Raw genomic sequence first — 21163 nt, 5'->3', positions numbered from 1 at the left:
TACTAGTTTGGGTAACAAATACATCTATCCCACACCTGCACGCTACAGAATCAAGAATCAACCAGAAAAGAGAAAGATGGAGAAGTGCTGTGCAGAGAGAGAGAGAGAGAGAGATAAAGTGAGCGAGAGAGCGGGAGTAAAAGAGAATAAAATCACCTGTCGACTCAAGAAATATTTCAGATAGAAAGCGACTAGCGACCGGAGTGGCCACGCACTGCTCGGGGAACAAAAAATAAAAATGAATATTTCGGTGCGTGTTTTGTTTATCTCGTTAATCGCGTCGATCGTGATTCTGAGAGAGATTCGGGCACGTGAGGCGATAACACCCGGTCCAGATGTGGGTCAGATCATTCAAGAATTCGATGGACTGCATATTGACGGCACTGGGACGGCCTTGGAGCGAGGTGAGTCGATATGAGAGCAACTTTTATCGCAACTTTAAGCTCTCTCTCTCCCTCTCTCTCGACCATTAGCTTTGTCAAAGAGTTGGCCAGCAAATATAAAAACATATGTTCGAGGCAAAGCAAATACTAACCATTAAGAAAAAAGTTACCTCTAAAGTTAAAAGCAAATTTGACTAAGCAGTTCCTCGCCTAAATTTCAGCCTCACCTTGCAAAGTGGACGTGCAAAAGGATCTGCCCCAACCGAACCAGGTCCAGCCCCTCTACCTTCGCCCGAACACGACACAATACTGGCTGCCCAATGCGGAGGGCCAGCTGGAGATACCACGCGGCAGTGCCATCGAGCTCTACTGCGGATATGATACGATGGCGGGTATGAGCACAGGACTCGAATCCATGGAGGTCAAGTGTCTGCACGACACGCACTTCGAGTGGGACGGCTCAAAGCTCGAGTTTCGCAAATTTGTTTGCTCGCAGTCGATAAACTACACCGTGGAGAAGATGGAGAGCCGCTGCAGGGGCATCAGGGCTTTGGATCAGTCGCATTTGTATCGCGTGGGCTATGACGTCGGGGATGGGCGATTTGTGCAGACTATGGAGCTGTGCCACGATCCCCATACACTGCGCACACACTATGCCTTCCATCAGATGAGCCCCGCCAGCGTGCACTACCAGATGAAGGTGAAGCGGTCTAAGTTCAGGCCTGCCGGGCACTTCCAGGGCTATGACATGGAAAAGATTTACTCGTTCAGCCATCAGCAGAGCCTTCTGGGGGGTTCGCCGGGTGAGCTTATGAACCAAAAGACGGGAATGTTCCTGGCACGTGGACATCTGGTGGCCAAGGCGGATCTGATCTATGCCAGCCAGCAGCGCAGCAGCTTCAACTACATGAACGCGGCGCCCCAATGGCAGATCTTCAATGGTGGACTGTGGGCCAATCTGGAGGATGCCACACGAAAGTTTGTGGCCAATTCTGGCATCACGGTCAATGTCTATACGGGCACCTATGGCCAGATGCCACTGCCGCAGAATCCCAGCGTCGGTCTCCACCTGGCCACGGATGCCAACAACAGAAATGTGATGGCAGTGCCAAGTCTCTTTTATCGCGTACTCATCGACAAGGCACAGCCGCGGCGCGGCATCGCACTGGTGGGTGTCAACAATCCCCATGCAACGCTCGCCCAGATCCACGATTCCTATGTCATCTGTGACCGCATAGAGGAGCAGGTTCCCTGGCTGCGCTGGCTCTCCAAAGGCAACGAGAAGAGTAAGCTGAGCAACCTGAAGAAGGGCTACCTCTATGCCTGTCCCGTCTCTGATCTGGCTCGAGTTGTCAAAGAGTTGCCCAGCAACCTGCTCGAGGTGCACGAACTGCTCACATAGTATGCACATATGTATTATAAGTGAGTGCAATGATGACTGAGTGCAATTAAGGGAGAAGTCAGTTGCATTTTGCATGATTATGGACTGACTAACATATTTCATTACTGATAGTTTTAGGATCAATCGCAATCTTGTAGATCATATAGCAATTTTCTCAAGCTGATCGTTTTTTTTTTTTGCATATTAATAAAGAGAAAAGTTTTAATGCTTGTTAGCGAAATCCAAAAGAAATCTACCCAAGATTAACATGAGCCTGTTATCGCTCCCTGTTACAGAGCTGCTTTAACAGTCTGTTACCGCTCTCCCGAGCCAATCTCCGTTAACAGCCTGTGGCTACAGCGCACTGTTAGCGCTCACATGATCCACTCGGTACATGTGACATGAGGGAATAAGCTGGTCGTGCTCGTCGGATGCGAGGGGATTCGGGAATACAGCAGATACTTTCAAATCTCTTTGGAAGGGTATAAAAATGTTGTGCATCGAATCGGCCTGCCGGGCTCGGAGTGTCCGATGGGCGCGGCAACCACTTTCGTGGCACTCACACACGCATAAATGTCGCTGCTGTGGCGACTAAGAGTGTTTGCTTTTGGGGGAGTTGGGGGAGTCGCACTTGCCACAGAACATTCGCCACTCCTGCTGACAGCATTCATTATGCATATCCGTAATGTATTTTAGCATCTCGAATAACCGATGGAATAAAAACCACACGAAAGGTGTAGGCAGAAAAACATGTTTGGAAAATGTGGACCCACATATATCTGGATCGGGGTTGATGTCTCCATCTGCAGGCCCTTCTCGGATCGTTGGCGCTTGCTTCCATTGGACAGCAACCCACGAGCTTCAGCCCCTCCTCCAGCATGTCAGGCAGCAGCAGCAACCAAACAACAAATAAGTAAATTAAATTTGTCTATCGCCATTTTGTTCTTACTGGCAATCCGATATGTTTTTCTGTGTATCGAATGAACGATCGACCTGCAGGGGTACGAGTATCCCGCGCCTCACATTCTGGTGCCCGTTTGGCGATTTTAATTGCTTCAATTTATACAATTAATTGCCTTTCCGGCTTGTTTATTCGCATTCTCTCGCCATTGCCATTGACATTGCCTGTCTCGGCTCGGCTCTGCTCTGTCCTGCGCTTCTCCTCTCCTGGCGACAATTATTTATGTGCCTGGGATAACAATAAGTGAAGTGTTTGTCCTTCGGGCAATGATTTGCACAGATTTTTCGCCGTTTTCCGTTTGCCTTGGTTTTTTTTACGTTGTTCGCCTTAATGCTAATTGATTTATTCTGCCTCATGGGACAGGGAGCAGGGATCGGGATGGGCCGCCAGCGATTGTGCGGGCATGGGGCAGGCGTCCCGCTGCGCTCAGCAGCAGAGTCGCGTGCCGTGACGTGCCGTACCGTCCCAATTTTCACACCACGAAATCAAATCGAAATTGATACACTTCAGTGCGACATGCAACGGAGTGGGATGGGTAGGGGGGTGGTGGGAGGAGGGTGGTAGGGCGGTAGGTAGACCCTCCAAAATGATAATTGATTGATGCGCTGGCAAACGAGTTGAAGTCCGGATCGATTACGAATTTTATTAGCCATTCAGAGCGAGAGCGAGACCCATGCCCGACACTTTTACCCAAAATTACATTTGCAGCCGCATTTCCGTTTCCCTTTCCCCTTTCTCCTAACACCCTCCCCACATTGCGGTGGTTACACTCTTCCTCCAAATGTATCTGTGTCTGTAACTGTCTGTTTGTCTGCTTGTCTCTTCTATTGGTGTATGTGGATGTGAGCAAGGGAACTGCCATTTGGGTTTGACCCTTGCGGCACATCAACGTGGCGCATTACTTGTGCCACAGTGGGCACCGGCCCATTGCCTTCAAAAATCATCGCTGGAGCTTCAAGGAAAAAAAAAGAATATATATCGAAGCATGAGTGCTGTTTCATGGCTTGTGTACGCAAGATCCATCGCTGTTTGGTTTCTATAATCAATGCAAGAGAGATCTGTAGTCTCTGTATCTGTAGTAGAGCAACGTAAATCATTTTGAGGTTTTTTTTGCTGCGTTAATCGTTATACATTACCAGTGAGCTGGTGCACGTTGCCAATCACAAGTCTTCCCCTTGCATTCCTGCCACTGTGCTGGTGCTGGTTCTGGTTCTGAATAGCGACAGCAATAACTGGTGTGTGTGTGAGTGTTTTCAATGGCCTCCCAGCGTGTCGCTTTATATCTGTACGACCATCTGTGTGCCTGTGTTTCTGTGTGTTCTGTGTGTCCTGTGTGTCCTATGCGTCCGTATGGTTGCGGGCATTATGCGAAGGCACAATGCATTAGTTAAATGTAACAAAAGCGTCCAAGACAGCGGTCTCTGCGCGGAGTTGGGGCTTGGGAATTAGGCAAAGCGTTGCCCATTAGCCACACGACTCCGGGGAGGAGGAGGACGAGGACGAGGAGAAGAAGGACAACAATAATACGCACTGTGGGTCTAGGGTCTAGGGATAGCCTTTGGATCAGACTGCGGCCATATCAGTGGCCTCTTTCCGTTTAGTGACCCTATGGACACTGTGCAGTCTCCACCTAGCTCCCTGCTCCTTCCTGTTCGCATTCCCTTGGACACACGGTAAACATGTCTATGGTCCACAAGGACCCTGCCACCCCCTTTATTTTTTGGGTGTTCCTTCTTCCTTCAGGAGTAAGGGAGTAAGTATCTGCTGTTGCCATCATTACCATTTCCCTCTTCAATTTGCTTTCATTCATTTCAATTTTAATTTACAATTATTGGCCGCCTCTGAGGTTGTCAGTTGTCGGCTGTCTTCTGTCGGGGGTATAAGAAGGAGTAGCGCCCGACGTCGACTGGTTACAACAGTTTCGCCGCCCCCTGACAACTCTTCTATGGCTGTTCTCCCGGCCAACCGGCTGGCCGGACAGTCGGGCGGACACAAGAAGGGGCCAAGGGGACTTACCAAAGCGTTGTCAAATAAACCGAAATCGAGGAAAACGAAAAGGAAATTCTGGAATCTCATTGGGTCGATGGTTCCTGATGAGGTCTTCTGTGTAGTTCTTGGGTGTACATATGACCACAGGAAAGGGTATTCGAAGAGAAAGCCCAGCACAACAAAAATGTCAGTCTTTATTTCATGGAACGAACGGCGAACGGCTGGTTCGACACTTGCAAAAGGTCCTCGTTGTCCTTGTCGTGTTTTTTAACAAACATATCATTGATATTTGCGCTGGGCATTTTCATTGTTGTTGTTGTTGTTTTGTTGGTGTTTCTGCTGTTGTTGGTGTCTTTCTGGTGGTTGTTTCCACCGCCTCTTGTAAATGAAACTTTTTGCCAGTTTGCGCACAACGACATTGAAAGTTACGAGAAGCCTTCAATTTGAGTTGCAAACAAAAGCGGCTCTATAGCCCCCTATCTCTTCTCCCTCTCCTCCTCCTGCCTTACACTGACGAAAATAAAACGGGGCAAGGGCATAGACATCTATACATCTTTCTCCATAGGATAGGGGGGATGGAGCAACAAAAGAGGCGAAACTCTCGGGGGCTCGTGTCACAGGTGCCGGCCTGTTAAATCTGCTTTTCTGGCGTTGGTTCCATGCCAGGGTGCAGGGGGATTTGGCGCTTTTGGCCCCATGTAAAGCAAGTTGGAACTGAGATATTTCAATTGTTGAAACGTTCCAGCAAGGAGTAAACAAATTAAGTAATTCATGATTCAAGATTTCGCAACTTTTTCCATGATTATCGCAGTTGATGGGGGTGACACAAAGGTTGAAAGATGTTGAGCAAAAACTGCTTTAGAACTGCTATTTCATTGTTTTATTTTAAAGGGATATTATGGAACAATTAAATAAACAAAATATGCTCAGAGGCAAGCTGAAAGACCCAGGAAAGGTAAACTATTCTGGTACAGATGCGGGGAATGCTATAATGGAAAACGATTAAATGTTCAAAATGGATTTGGGTGCAATTAAAACTCAGTCCCAGCCTGACAGGGGAAGATAATACCTTTTCGACTCTTAACTCATCACCGCATCAGCCTTAACATAGAGTCACGAAACTAGAAATTGATAAAGCCACTGACCAAACTGTGTAACAATGTTCCCATCTCCCCTTGCCTCTTTCTTTGCAGGCCACCCTTACCCCATCAGCCTGGTGTTCTAATCTTCCGTCATGTCCTGCAGTTTGCCTTCTCATTATTAACGGAGCAACCGAAAAGCGCCTGGGCATGACCCAAAGGACTAGCGCCTCTCCGTTGCGTCCTTATTTCACATTTCTCTGCTCTCCGACCACACTCTCTCGACTCCCACAGCTCTTTACAGCCCCTCCCCCAACCCACAAAAGGCTTGGCCCCAAGGCTGCCTTCGGTCCGGTTCTGGGCTCTGCTCAGTTTTCTGTACCTTTTTATTTTCGATACCCTTTTAGTGGGCATTTCGATGTTGCCATTTCCCACACTATGCTAACTCTTTTATGCATATGCGAATGGGTGAAGTGAAGTGCTTTGTTTTCGGGGCATAAAGTTTCGAGAAGCTGCGGACATCCTGCGATAATTAGCAAAAAAAATCAACGCTGAAGTTTCGGTAGACTTATTCGATTTTCACTTGCATGTGCACATGTATATATCAGTGATAATTATATCTTCAGAGTGAGAAATTGAATCGTCATGTTCTGGAACTACACGAACAGTAGTCTTACCTTGAAACCCTCTTATTCCGATATTATTCTTCACATAATCTTAAGCAACTTTGACAGTTAATGGAATGGAATGGAATGTTGTGGGATCCTCGTAGGAATGTGCCTCTGTAAGTGTATTCAAAGCTTCGATCTGTCATATAGTATCATATTTCTGTCTTGATTTTTTCGTGTTCATTTCAACTTTTTGGGGTTCGCATGCAAGTGTGAGTGTGTGTCTGAGTGTGTATGTGTGGCGCTTATTAAGCTCAGAGTGCGTTTATGTGTGTGGGTGAAGAGATGGACGATGGGGATGGAGGATGGGGGATGTGGGATGTGGGATGGATACATTTAAGCGTCTGCCTGCCATAAAAACAAATTTAATTTACGTAATTTCCAGTGAATGTCTACATCAGTTTCAGTTTCATTTTCATTTCGAGTTCGTTTTTTGCTTCTGTTGTTGTTGTTGCTTTTGTTTTTGTTGTTGTTGTGTTTGAAGTGCGGTCGCTTTGGGTCAGCCATGGATGTTGGTGTGGTTTGGTTGGCCAAAAGGTGATTTGGGCGAGGTTGAATGACTACCCACTGAACCCTCTCCCCACCACCCCGGACCACAAAACCACCACCATGTGCCCTGTGCCCCTCTGCCCTCTTGTTTCATTTGCTTCCGGCCACTGTATAACCTTTGTAAATAAATGTAAATTGTTGATTAATTTTTAATAATGCTCATTAAAGTTGAACAATGCTGTTCTTGTCTGCCGTGCTGTGTTGTGTCATGGTCTTGGTCCTCCCACCCACATGAGTTTATGCGTATATCTTCTACCCTACACACTATGCATCCCTTGACGCCCCTAACCCCTTGAGGCTCTTAGTCTGCGTGTGGGTTGCTTCTTAATTGCGTTAATAGTCCGCTGAATGGCGACAATTTGATTTTCCTCGCTGCTTTTCCTTGCACTCATTTTGTGTATGTGTCTGTGTTTTTTTTTATACCCGGTACTCGAAGAGTAAATAGGGTATATTGTATTTGTGTGGAATAACGGTTGTATGTAACGCACAGAAGGAAGTGTTTCCGACCCCATAAAGTATATATATTCTTGATCAGCATCAATAGACGAATCGATGGAGCCATGCCTGTCTGTCCGTCTGTCCGTCTTGTTTGTCGGCTAGTTCTCAGAGACTATAAGAGCTAGAGCCACCAAATTTTGCATCCAGACTGCTATATGCTCACACTGAAACCAGTGTATTTCAAAAATGAGCCCCGCCCCCTTCCGCCCCCGCAAAAGAGCAAAAAACTCCCAAACCTACAGTTTTGAAGATAAAAGAAAAAACTAAAAACGCCATTCCGTAGGGAATGGCCATATCTATCAGATCACCAAATTGGGATCCGATTGGATGAAGAAATGAAGAAATTAATTTGCAGTGGCTAAACCCACCCTGCCCCCTGTCCCGCAGCTTTTGTTGTTATTTTCACATTCTCTCATTCACACTCTGCTTCTGCTTCACTCGGCTCCTGCCTCTGCCCTCCCTCGGCCCCTGCCTCTAACGACTTTTAACCCACCCTGTTTTTTTTTTGTGTGCGGGCGCTGCTTCTGCCTCTGCCGCGAGTCGGCAGTATGTGGTTTTAGGGAAGGGCGGCGAGCTAACGGAGCGTGTTGGTGTGAGAAGTGGTGTAGATGTAGATGACAGATGAAGAACAAATTTAAAATTTTGAAAAATAGCCGCTAAGGTGCAGATGTAATCCTGAGTGCCGGGTATAAAAGTTGTGACGCGTAAGAAGCGTCTCACACGTCCCTTCTCGTTTGTGCTGGAACTATTATTTGAATCTAAGCTACTTGACGCATCTTAGTGTATTCACGTATTTGATAGGTTTGGCATGTTTGTTGGTAAGGTTTACTTATAGTTTCTGCGATTTTGTATGCTCTTAAACGTGCAGATCCACTTTACCCTGCCATTATAAGGCATCACTTGCATACGCAATCTCCTGTTAGACTCACAATAACTCGCCTTTGTTCCTAGTCTGTGCCACAGCCTCATCTTTAGTCTGTGCAACAGTCTCTTCCTCATCCTTGGCCTGTGCTGCAGTCTGTGTCCCAGTCGCTGGCTCAGTCTGAGCTCCAGTCTCTGCTTCAGTTAGTGCCCACAAGTTTCGTCTCCCATCTCCACCCTCCTCAACTTCCATCTTTTTCCCCTCATTATTATTTTTTGCGCCTATTTGTATGCAACATTTTTGTTGTTGTTGCAATTGTTGGTGTTGTGCTGTTGGAGTAGTTCCTGGTGTAGTTTTTCGTGTAGATGCGCGTATTATTGTTGCATCTGTTGGAGCCGGTCTCTGCTTTAGGCTCTTCTCCTGTTTCTACTTTAATCGCTGTCTAGATTCCCATTCCCCCACCCGTTTTATTCCTTCACCAACTACCATTTTCTATCCTATTTTCTAGCTTCTGCGGCTTGCCGCCGCAGCCGCCGTCATTTTATTTTTGCATTTTCCGCCCAACTACTTTCCTCTCCCTCTTCCGCGCCTTCTGCGGCTCCTTCCGGTTCCTGTTTTTTGCTTGCTGCTGTTGTTGTTGATGCTGCTGCCATTGCAATGGCTGCTTCTGGCGCTGGCAGCGCCATCGCTTGCCGCAAACTGCGTGCAACTTCAACTTAATAATAAAAAAAAACCTGCACTCTTATTATGCCATCAACAATAAAAACAAGAAGCACGAACAAAAACAGCGACGTCGGGAAGGCGGTAACAATAACAAAACAAAGTTTGTCGCTCCCCAAACAAAAACAACAAGAAAATTGAATTCACTCCAAGACACAGCATTTGATACTCTTTCAGCATATGCTTTCAGCTATGTTTATATCAGCTACATATGTACTATATGCTATGGTAATACGATTTCAATTCAAATTTTCCAACGTATGCAGAGTGATCGATGGAGTGATCCCCTTCTTTGAACCATACATCCCTCAATTTAACTGCAGCATCTCTTCTCTCTTATGGAAATACGAATACTCTCTGAAGTGTTGTACACAAAATGGCATGGTAAATTAACAAAATACAAAATAAAGCAGCAGGGAAACTGAAAAACTGCAGACGAAACTCGTGAAATTGTTGTTGCATTTGTTTTTGTTGTTGTTTTCTCTTCTCACAGCGAAACAGTTGATGTCCTTGTCTGGCGTCGTGTCCGGAACACAGTTAGTGTGAAAATTGGAGCAACGCTTGGACTTGAAGTAGGTCTGGTCTTGGTGCCACTAAATCCAGTGAACATCCCAAGCGACGCCACTCGTATGGACTCAAATCTCCTAAGCGGAACGGATCTTTCGTCGCATTGAGTCATTGAAGCTTTCCTGACGGAGGAGGGTCACGCCTGCGCTTCCCTTTTAAGACGTTTCTTTAATGGGCCAATGGAGCTACGGGGGGGATCCCTTATGGATGACGTCAGCACGGCAGGAAGTCTTCATTTCAATTCGCTGCGTGTTGATTCTTCTTTTATTTTTTTGCTTCTGTTGATTGCCGCTGCCATGCTGCTGCTGCTGCTGCCCCAGTGACCCACTTGCAACCCTATCTACACCCTGTCTGCCCGTTAGCACGCAGTGCTGCTGCCACTGCCACTGCATCAGCATCAGCTTTGTGGGTAAGACAATTACAACAAAGAGCCAAGGAGTCGCCGTCGCCGCCATTTAAAAGGCGAAGGCAACTTGACTTGTCTTTGCCGCATGCATCTGTTGTGGCATCCAGATGAAAGAGCGCCCGGAAAGGAAGAGGAGATTCGCCCACCCCCGGGCGGACTAAGAGCGAGTCTGCGCAGTGGGCGTGGTGAAAAGCTCTGCATTGGGGATTTTGGGGGTGGCAAAGCTTTCATCATTAAGAGCATCACGATTTACGCTTTATTTGCTAATTAAACAGAATTTTCTCTTGAGTGGGAAGAGCAACGCTACCAATGCAGAAGCATTCGAATAATTATATTCCTTGTGTGGATTATTTTCACAAGCAACGCCACTCCTCATGCCCCCTGTTTATCCTGCTAATTGCCATGTGACCCCAGCTCCGAGCCCGCACCGACTCGCCCACCACGATTGAAGGCCCTGCCAGTCGGACCAAATTGCGTGTGCCCATGGCCCCCTCCTCCCATAAATAGGTTGGCAGCTCTGCCAGAGATATCCACTCGACGGCACTCTAAAAATCTCGCACAGAAAATACAGCCCCAAACAAGATGGAACCAGAGTGCGGCATCATGCTTACTTTTCTGCAACAACTTTTCAGCTTGTTCGATTACTCTCTTGCCGTGCGTCGAGTGCTTACTGTACTTGTCGGACTGCGGCATGCCACAACAGAGATTAAGTTGCTGCAGTCGATTAAGATGCTGGGCAGATTAAGCCGTAAGGTCTTTAATGCCAGATTTAAGCAGATTATTGATTCCCCACTCTGGCGGGGGCCATGCTTTTATAATTTAACCAGAAAATTGCAAATGCTTTGAAGTCAACTTTAATTATGCAAAGCTATTTTCAGTTTTCTTTGAAGATCCAATTAGGTCTGACTCTTTGGAGTCAGTAAAGCTGGAAAAGGCTTCACTGTATTTCAATTGTTTCAGCTTCGGAGTATTACAATGATAGCTAGTCATCTATGTTTCACGCTCAATGTAATGTTCGAAGTTCAATATGCAGAACGGATGAGCCGACATTTCCTTCGCGAAAACTACTCCGGAAATGGCAGACATACTCGTAAGTACTCCACTCATGGATCAACAAATTATGGCCTGAAGTTTCATTTAGTTGCAGATGGAAAAGTTGCCACGTAGGAGTTTGTAATTGGCGGATTTCAAAGTTGTTCTATTGATGCATTATACTGGGGGTATCTAAGGGATGGCCCCTTTCGTCTATTTTCAATTAAGCGTAACGCCGTGTCGAGGCGCGGCGCGACGCGACGCGTCTGAAGTGCGGCAACGTGGCAACAATGCTGTTTGCAAAAGTGATGCGACGTTGCCAGCGTAATTGCAATCGTTATCGCTGGCGTAATCTCGGCCTGACCAATCTGACGCCGTGCCCCAAGCAGCAGCACCAAGCACCAGCTAAAAGCCCCCACAGCACCAGCCCTAGGCCCAGGGCCAGGCGCAGGCCCAACGTCCTGGAGGTTGTTCATTATGTTTGATGTTGCTGCTGCTCAAAGTTGTTTGCTTTTAGAAAGCTGTTTGTTTATTCAAAGCAATTGAAAATTAATTAATTTACTTACGTAACCGAAACTGACACAGAACAGAACAGAGCAGAACTGAACAAATAAATGTGCAGCAGCACACACAAGCAACACACACTGAGCAGGATAGTTGCTATTGTTGTCAGCCGTTTTCTAGACAGGCACAGGCACACACAGATGTAGAAACAGATACAAATACATGTGTATGTGTGTTTGAAGGGGGAGTCAGGGAAATCTCTGGCAATGACAATGACAGCGAGGCGTTCAACTCGAAGTTTTGCACCAACGCAGAGCTAAAACAATACATACGGGAGACGAAGTCGAAAATACACTCTCTTGGCATGTTAGAGATAAAAACTTAGAGATCAAAGAAACTATGGAAGGCCAAAGGTATGCTTCATTTGCGTTACTCAATTGATGAAAGAGTCACGCGACTCTCAGGTAGGGTAAGTTGATGGGCGAGCGAGAAGTATCAAGTTCTTGAGAATATAATGAAGCACAGCAGCAGCATCTGGCGGGGCACGGCAGGGGCAGAGCTGCATTAGGTGCAAATTAAGTTTCGAAAATGAAGCGTCAGCCGAAAAGTTGCACTCCACTTTCTGTCTCCTTCTGTCTTTCTTGGGGTACAGTTTGTACTGGCCAGGGAAGGCTGCTTGGCCATTGTGTTTATTTCACAAACGGGGATCTGAGATTTGGGCCATGGGGATCCCATTTATATATGTATTTTAATTGTATTCCATGAAAGTTTGCTTATGTTCCAGTATGTATTGGCGAGTGTTTACTGTTGTTTTGAGCTGGTTCGGCATTGCTTTTGTTTGGTAATCAGCTGGAAAATGGAAATCATGTTTGCTTTGATGCCTCAAATGATTGCGTGGCAGGTACAGTCAAAGGTGTCTGGCATTTACGGTTGCGTGGCAGGTACTGTGGATGTTTTTACTGTACTTCCTAAACGTTAGTTTGGAATTAGGCACAGCAATAACAACAATAAGAACAGCAGTAAGCAAAAGGAAAAGCAGAAGCAGAAGCAACAAACATACATGCAGCCCATGAAGCAACTATAAGGAGGTCTCGTCGTCGGCAGCGTTCCTCGGGTCATTTCCCTCTTAGTTCAGTGCTTCAGGCGTACACTTCATTGTCGTTTCACTCACACTTACAGCGAGAGCCTTTTCACTCGCACTTATTGACAGCATTGTTACGTTTCCCTCATTTTTCCGACGAGACCTCCTTATACATAGTTGCTTCATGCATACAGCCATACGCTCACTCACTCAAACTCGTATATGGCCACTCGATGTCAGTTGTCAGCAGCAAAGACGCGCAAAGTAACAACTTGAATGGAACGACACTCTCACTCTCTCACTCTCTCTCACTCACTCACTCATTCTTCGCCGCTCTGTCACTCTCTTTTTGTTTCTCTTACTGTCGCGCTGTGTGTCTAAGCATCAAGCTGTGACACGAAAGCAAAGTTAAGTAGCTTTTGGAGTCGCCGCAGATTTTAATACCCTTGCACTGAACAGCAGTTCTCTGGCAGCGAGTTTTCATTGAATTTTCATTACATATTCATCACATTCTACTGAGTAAGACTTCGAATTTTCTCATAAAAGCATATTCATTAAACGCTATGATGTGGTGAAACTTCTTTCTTTCTTCCCTTCTACAACAGACACGAAGCCCAAAAACGTTTCTTGCTTCTCTGACGCTGCGGCCACCGAGCAATTATGCACAGGCCATATGCATGAAGCAACTCTAAAGGAGGGCCCGTCGGCTCTTGAATGGGAAACGCAACAATGCTGTCAATAAGTGCGAGTGAACGGGCGTGCAGAGAGAAAGAGAGAGAGCAACTTTACAATAATAAGAGTATAAGCTGCTCATAATTGCGTCCCACCACGATCGTCGGGGGGAAATGACCCGAGGAGCGCTGCTGACGACAGGCCCTCCTTTATAGTTGCTTCATGGGCCATATGCGAAGTTGTGTCTGCCGCCGCGGCGGCGTTCTGCGCACGAGCCGAGGCCACACGAAGCTTCGACGCTGTGCGTATGTTGACTACGCTGCCCGAGATCGTTGCCTATGCACTTGGCACACGACGTTGCACTATGGTCCCAATGATCACTTTTCTTGGCCAAAAGCTAATTTTTAAAAGTTACAACCAAGACGTGGTTTTTGGCGCTCTGTAGTAGAAAAGTGTCCATCAAAGTTGCCTACCAGAAAGTTGCATAGATGCATCAGCTGTTAAACCCAGCGGTCTTTATTGAAAAGCACGTGCAGTGAAAAAAAAAACAAAAACTTTGCGACACATTGTCAATGCTCCGTTTTACGTATCTAATGCAAACATCCACAAAGATCTGAATATTCCAACCATTAAAGAAGAAATAAAGAAAACTAGTAAGAAATACATCGACAGACTCCACAACCACGAAAATAATTTAGCCTTAAGTCTATTAGACAATAGCCTAACAGTAAGAAGACTGAACAGACCCTGATAGATAAATCCAACAAACTAAAAAGATGTTATATATAATAGCAGGGCTCATTGGAAAACTGCTATTTCTGTTAATTGAATATTAATTATACAATTTACTTATTGTTTAAAAACAGATTTTAAATATAAAGAGAGAGAAAAAAAAAAAAAAAAAAATTTTATTGCTGTTTTAAATTTCTCATAACTTAAAAAATAACCAGCTGATCAAATTTTTGTGATGAATTCTAATCAATCAGGCTTTTACTACGTGTTTATTATAAAATAACTGTAGCTGCATTTTAAAATGAGTCTCTCAGCATTGCCAATTTGTAAAGAAAATTAATTTTTGGAAAGGATTATTTAATAGAGTGCCACCTAGTCCCACCTAGTCCCACCTAGAAACCTATTGAAGTAGAGTAAGAAATTCTTGTTAAAATGTACATAGTCAGTACTGCCACATTTGAACACAACTCTTTTAATTTGTATTAATAGATCATAACCTCAAATTCAAAAGTTAGGAGTTGATTGCTGTGTGGCAATCAGAGAAGGGAAAAGCATGCAAGAAAAATGCGGTATTCAATTATTTGAAAGGAAAAATTGATGGAAAACTTGCAGATGATATAATTAAAGATTTCTGTAAGAAATTTTGTTACCGTTTGTCCAAAAAATATAACAAATGAAGGTAAAATGCAGAGCTGTTTAAACGAAAATACCTAGATTGGGAAATAAACAGACACGTGTAACCGTTCCAAAAGTCTTGACGGCACGTGGACGAATCTAGAAACAAACTTTTTAAGTCTTATCGGTTACACCATGCACGGAAGTGCAGCCGAATGTTGAATTTTTCAGATGTATTCCACCGAGCAATTGATACATCAGATCTTATAATTTCATCGTTAAATCTAGATAGTCGTATGCGACTATACCAACTGAAGTTTTGGAAATGCTATTAAGCGAAGGGAGCCCTATAGAAGACTACGGGCACATTGAAGATGATTACGATGATAATTTAGGATTGCAATGGAGTATGGAATTGGAAATCGAGGAGTATGAGGCTTAAAAACATGATGGTGCGTATGAAATGGTAAAATAGTTTCAGTGCATCCAGGAAGAATGAAAATCTTTCTTATTTCATTGCCTTTTCAAAAAAGCGTTCACCTTTTTGAAGAAACTAATGTTAAAAATGTGCCTTAAATAGGATTTTCACCATAACCATTGATTTGATTATTACTATTACTACTATTATTTATTTTCAATAAAGGCGGTGCCACTCCCATTTTCTCACAAAACCTTCCTCTTGCTATTCTTAACGTATATCAAAAGACTAAATCAAAAAATCTTATTCCGTTCGCGAGTTATTAATTTAGGACAACAAAAGTGGTCATTGGGCTCATAGTGCGTCGTCGGCCTTTGCTATAGATTCATGCAGAGTTTTATTTTGGACTGCACTTTTTAATTATGTTTACAGTGACTCCACTTGGTGATGGTGTTATCCTGTGGAAGGGTATGCAAGGGACTTCACATAGAGGCGCCTTTGTTTAGCTGGCAGCTAAGGCTAAGCAGGCAGGGAGACGCATTACAGGCGAAAGAGAAGGGGAGGAGCAACTGATGTGTGATGGTGTAAGTAAAGGAGAGATGAGATGTCTGCAGTCCTTTTCATGCAAATCAAGCAGAGCGTGGAAATGTTTGTTGCCACTGCGACTGCCTTTGCTGTTGCAGGAAGTCAAAGAAAAGTAACGGAAAGCCAGCCACAAATACGCAGATAGAGAGAGAGAGCGAAAGTGGGGAAAGCGAACACAATTGAAGAAAGTTTCGACTGACTCAAGGTACATACAAACATACATATGTACATCCATACATATTGTAGGGAGAGTAAGCTGTTTCAGCCTCCTTCCCTGTCTCCAATAAACACTGGCTGGCAAACCAACAATTTCTTGGGGAGAATGTGGATCATCTGCTCCTGTCGGGTGGTAACTGTTTGAAAGTCTTTTTATTTATTTAATTCTATTTTGACGTTACATATTTAGCTGGCATTGTGCAAGAGCACTGCAGGTGGAAATGTGTTTTCCTAATTCGCAATTAATTTTCTAGTCGGATTGATTGCTCGAGTTTTCGCTCCCAGAAGCAGAAGGCAGCTGCAAAGACTTGCAGTTACACGACACTTTTCAGTGAAGGCATTTTACAAGTGCTAACTATTCAGAGCATCCCCCGCAACTGTCTGTAATTACCTGAAAATGCCGCTATAATGTCTGTCGTGTGAATTGGATTACAGGATTAATGCATATGCAGACCAAGACAATGCCACAAATTTCTGAAAGCGATTTGGATTTTTTTTGATTAATTTACTTGCTGATGCAGCACTATTTGTGCTTTGATTATTTGTACAATAAACAGCCTTTGCCCTAAAGCTATTTATAAATTGGCTAAATACATACATTAACATATATGTACATACATATGAATATATTCATAAATATAAAGCGGGCAATGAAGGCATAGATTAAATCTTCAGAACATAAATTGTAAATAAATGAGCAGCAAACAAATACTCTTAGGCATATTGCAAATTGCCAGCCAACCGACAGACAAACAAAGCATATCTTTAAAGTTTAAACTTTAAAGTAGACTAAAGGAATGCTCAGAATTTGTACGGTGGCAATTCTGAAGATTTCATCAAGGATCAATCCAAAATGAAGATTAAATCTGAAATGAATTCACCTCTGCGATTAGAACAGCTGATCTGAGTCACCTTCCCGCATTCTTTCGTGACGTCTGCACATGAATGAAGTGAAGTGATGTGAAGTCAAGTAAAGTGAAGTGTGCCTGCTGTGTCCTTTTCTCTCCTCTGCAGAAACTTCTTCTTTGCACCACTTGCTGCTGCTGCTGATGCTGCGGGTGCCGGGTGCTCTTTCTTTTTAATTTAGTTTTGCAGCTTCTTCTGACTTTTAGTTCACTGAGTCAGTCTGTTAGTCTGTCAGCCAGCCAGCCGGGCCAAGACTCAAATGAGTTGGAGCTGCGAGTGGAAGGAACTCCGTCCGTGCACTGGCCGTGCCACTGACAGCTCCGAGTACGTGTACGTGACGGCAATGCTCGTGCTCCCATGTCCCGACGTTTGACTATGTTGATGTCTTCATCATGGTCTTCATCTCTCTACTCTACTGTACCACCTCATCCAGCCACCAGCCACCAGCCACTAGCCACCATTCACCATCCACCAGGAACCAGCACCCAGTCTTCTGTCTCTCTATCGCTTCCCCTCGGCACGCTCAATTGTCTCTTTTCATTGTGACCTCGTAGTCGTCGTCGTCGCTATTGTTGTTTTTTTTTGTTGTTGCTGATGCTGTGGCAAGTTTTTCTGCGTTTGGTATGATGGGGCACAACAAAAGGCAGTAGGAAAAGAAAAATAGAAAACAATAGGGAGGGAAAGTCCCGAAAGCCGAGGCTTTGGATACCCTTGCAGATGCATTGCCTCAATGGCAGGCATAAAATACACATGCATAGGGTATTGAAAGGCAGTGTGGTAAAGGAATCGCATTGGTAATTTCAGTGTTGTAAAAGCAAAGAAGAGTAACAAAAACGGAAAGACGAAATGTAGAAAAAATAACTAGGGGTAAATGTCAACCCGCTGCCACCGCAGGGGACGCTCACGCACACTTACATACACACACACAAACACACACACACATACACTCTCATGCAAAAGCAGAAATGTGGGAAAGAGATAGCGAGAATGGCATTGACAGAGACGGCGATAGACAAAAGGCAAGTCAATTTAATTTATTTTGTCACTTTTGTTGTTTGAGAACAAATTGTGTTTGTTGTTGTTGTTGTTTTTGTTGTTGCTCCTGCTGCTGCTGCCTGACATGTCTGTGCGTATCGCTGCTGCCTTCTCGCTTTCGCACTTTCCACTCCTGCTCTCCATTGACTTATTACTGGGAAATCTTCTGATTCTGCTGACTGTAGGGGTACGTACCCCTTCCCCTTCTCCTTCTCCTTCCATGGAACATCCACGGACCAAGCCCCTGCTTGACTGTTTGACTGCTTGACTCTTTGTCCCCCCATATGCTGACGCATTTAAATTTCTGTTTGTACTGACATCGACACATCGAGAGCGATTGAGTGTCATTCAGGAGGGGGGAGCGTCCCCATGCTGACCCAATTACCCGACAGAGGGGAGAGATCGAAGCATTAATATTTTCTTGTTCCCATGATCCTAGGAAGACACAGTAAGCAGAGGGAATCTGAGCATTCAAGTTGAAATAGATAACAACTTTTCAATTGTCAATAAGCCCCGTACCGATTCACGATGGATCAGCCCAAGGATGCGAGGACCGTGGCTCAACCGAAGACGACTCCAGGCAACAGTCACTGCAATGTAGAAAAATAATAAATTCAGACCCCGAGGCCATCCATCCGTGCTCAGACCGTGTGCTGGGCGACATCTTCGGCATGGAGAAGGCCGTGATGAAGGTATCGGAGAGGAATCCTAAGAGCACAGCCATCGACGAAGAGCGGAAGGAGCGCTGGTGGAGCTTCGACGAATGGCGCCTTTCGGGGGGCGTACCTCCGCTACAAGTACGCACTGGCGATCGTTGTCGCCAACAGGCAGATAAACGCGAGGCTCGGGCACTGATCCATGTCCGCCTTGGATGCTTCAAGAGCGCCGTGGAGGATTGCAACCTTGCTCTGTCCCTGAATAACCAGAGTCGGAAGGCGCTCGTGCTGCGTGGGCAGTGCCACAGTAGGCTGGAGATGTACCACGAGGCAGTCGGCGACTTTGAGAAAGCCCTCCAGCTGAAGGACACCTCAGATATTCAAAGCCTATTGCTCGACGCCGCTCGAGACCTGGAGTTGCTACGCTGATGCAAGATACAGGGTGTGGGACGCAATGCACCCGAAGATGTGATTAAGAAGGCATTCCACGAGACGGTTAGACTCATCCGGACCGACACATGAGTGGCAGTGACGAGCGGCAGTCGCGGCAAATGAGACGCTGTCCGATGGGGGTCAAGCAACAACGATCCGAAGAGGGCCAGAAAATGGACACTAATCCTCATCCAGAGCAAATTTTGCGCTCTATCTGTTGGCAAGGACGCTGTCCCTTAGAACGCTCCTCAGAGTAGTTGTAATTATTATGGAATACCAAAGTAACAGAAAAGTTTTGAGTGTGTTGTTAAAATTTGTGGATTCACTGATATTCACCAGATTTATCTAATATCTTTATGAGTTCAAGTGCTTTGCTTAAATATATACGTATCTATAACTGCCTGCATCATTATCAGTAATGCATATCCCTTCGAGTGATTAAATTTATTGAAATAAATGCTCTGCAAATAATTAAAATAATTAAAATCAATGCTCGAGAAGTAATTAAGTTGAATCTTTAAACGTAATCAATAAGCTTAGGCTTAAGGGCCACTTGAATTGGCATATTTTGCCTTCATTTTCTTAAATGAAAATCTCCGAATAAACTGAATTTTACTTTGCTGCTGTGTAGCGCTAATTAGTGACAAGCTCACAGTAAATAACATTTGCTTTTGTGCTCTTTTAGCATTCCTTGGATTTACTTGCAAAACAAGCCCAACCATGGGAATCATGGGGAAAAACAACAAAATAAGCTTAATAAATGCATTACAAAGAACTGATTTATTTTTCCAACTACTGTAATATAATTAAACCTAATTTGGTGAGGGAACTCGAGCACGAAAACTGCAACGGAATTGCGATGCAAAATTTTTAAATTTACATTTATTCGGTTTTCATTTATAAAGTTTCATTTTTTTGGTTCTGTAGAAGCAGCACGTGGCAGTGGCAGTGGCAATGATGGACGTAAAAATCCCGAATGAAATATTTACAATTTAATTAAAGTACAAAGCTGCCAAGAAAAAAGATAGATAGACAGAGAGTGTGATGGACAAACGGTCAAATGGACTAAATAGGGATGCACACGCTGCTGCTGCTTCTGCTTCTGCTGCTGCGTATGCGTAATATTTGCTTTTAGATGTCGTTTGTGTGCAGGGGAGCTCCGAGCTCGGATTATGCACAGACACACACGTGGACAAACGACATGCATCCCTCTGACTGCTGCCTTTGGCCACCAATCTTTGGGTTGGGAAATGTTTCCACAGTGCCTGCCTGTTCATGAGCGCCATGTCCGCAGCTTGGCACGTGCTCTAGCAACTCTGGGCTATCGTAGGGTTGTCGCCCAGCCCACAAGTCTCATGGATGGGGAAGAATTGTGTTCCGGCAACCCGACAAGCCTTTTCTCAGGTGCTGTAATGATTTAGGACTTGCTGAAAGAATGCTTCGATGTGTCTGGATTCCCCACTCCAAGAAAAGTCCCCACTTATGCTACAAAATGTATAGATTTTCTGATTCCAATTGCCACCGCTTAAGATCGATTACCTTTCCATCTGCCACAGAAACAAGTCTCAGCCAGAGCGAGAAGCCATAGTAGCACCGCCATTCTGTGTTTCCTTGGTGGTCTGTGCCCCCCGCATCCTCCATTCAACCACCTCCTCCTAAATTGTTCAGTCACGTTCTCAAATTAAAATTTCAAAACATTCCCATTCAAAATTCAAAGCCAAACACTTTCCATCTGCCTTCTCTTTTGCCTTCTCTCTCGATTTTTGCTTCTGTTTCGGTTTCTATTTTCCTTCTTCTATTTTGGTGGGGCAACATTTTCGTTGCTGTTTTGTTAATTTTTGGCCAGAGAAATGAGCCAATTTAGGAGGAAAGGTTGGCCAGGGAACGGGAAAGGGAAGGGAGCACAACTAGCAAAAAATGTTGGCTAATTTGGCTGACTTCTGGTGGACGGTGGAGGTTGGGATACCGGAGTCAGTCATCGTCTTGGGGTATATGCTATATGTACGTATCCCATTCGCTGGCTCATAAAGCATTAGCACGTTGTCCTTTGGCATTGCCTTTGACTTGCTCTCTCTCTCTCTCTCTCTCTGCTTTCCCGCAGTTCTTAACCATATTTACCACCGCTCTCTCGCACACAACATTTCATGCTGAAAGTTTTCGCGTTCTTCGCCCCGCAGCGCATAAATTAATAAAGTGTGTAATTACAGAGTTCATAA

General features: G+C 44.9%; 1 protein-coding gene across 2 annotated transcripts; it reads left to right on the top strand.

Moving 5' to 3' along the window:
* The first annotated feature begins 204 nt into the window (after positions 1 to 204).
* Positions 205 to 1904, top strand: LOC117590477. Of its 2 annotated transcripts, none has more exons than XM_034283135.1 (2): positions 205 to 404; positions 605 to 1904. In XM_034283135.1, the coding sequence occupies exons 1-2, from the start codon at positions 239 to 241 to the stop codon at positions 1783 to 1785; spliced, it is 1347 nt and encodes a 448-aa protein (XP_034139026.1). In that variant the 5' UTR covers positions 205 to 238; the 3' UTR covers positions 1786 to 1904. The 2 variants fall into 2 exon arrangements, with proteins under 2 accessions (XP_034139026.1, XP_034139024.1); XM_034283133.1 differs by having other exon boundaries at positions 205 to 407; positions 608 to 1903.
* The last annotated feature ends 19259 nt before the right edge of the window (positions 1905 to 21163 follow it).

Source organism: Drosophila guanche, unplaced genomic scaffold (genome assembly GCF_900245975.1).
Source record: "Drosophila guanche unplaced genomic scaffold, DGUA_6, whole genome shotgun sequence".
NCBI classification, from domain to species: domain Eukaryota; kingdom Metazoa; phylum Arthropoda; class Insecta; order Diptera; family Drosophilidae; genus Drosophila; species Drosophila guanche.
The sequence above is the reverse complement of the archived record's forward strand: the minus strand, read 5'-3'. Positions and strand labels throughout refer to the sequence as shown.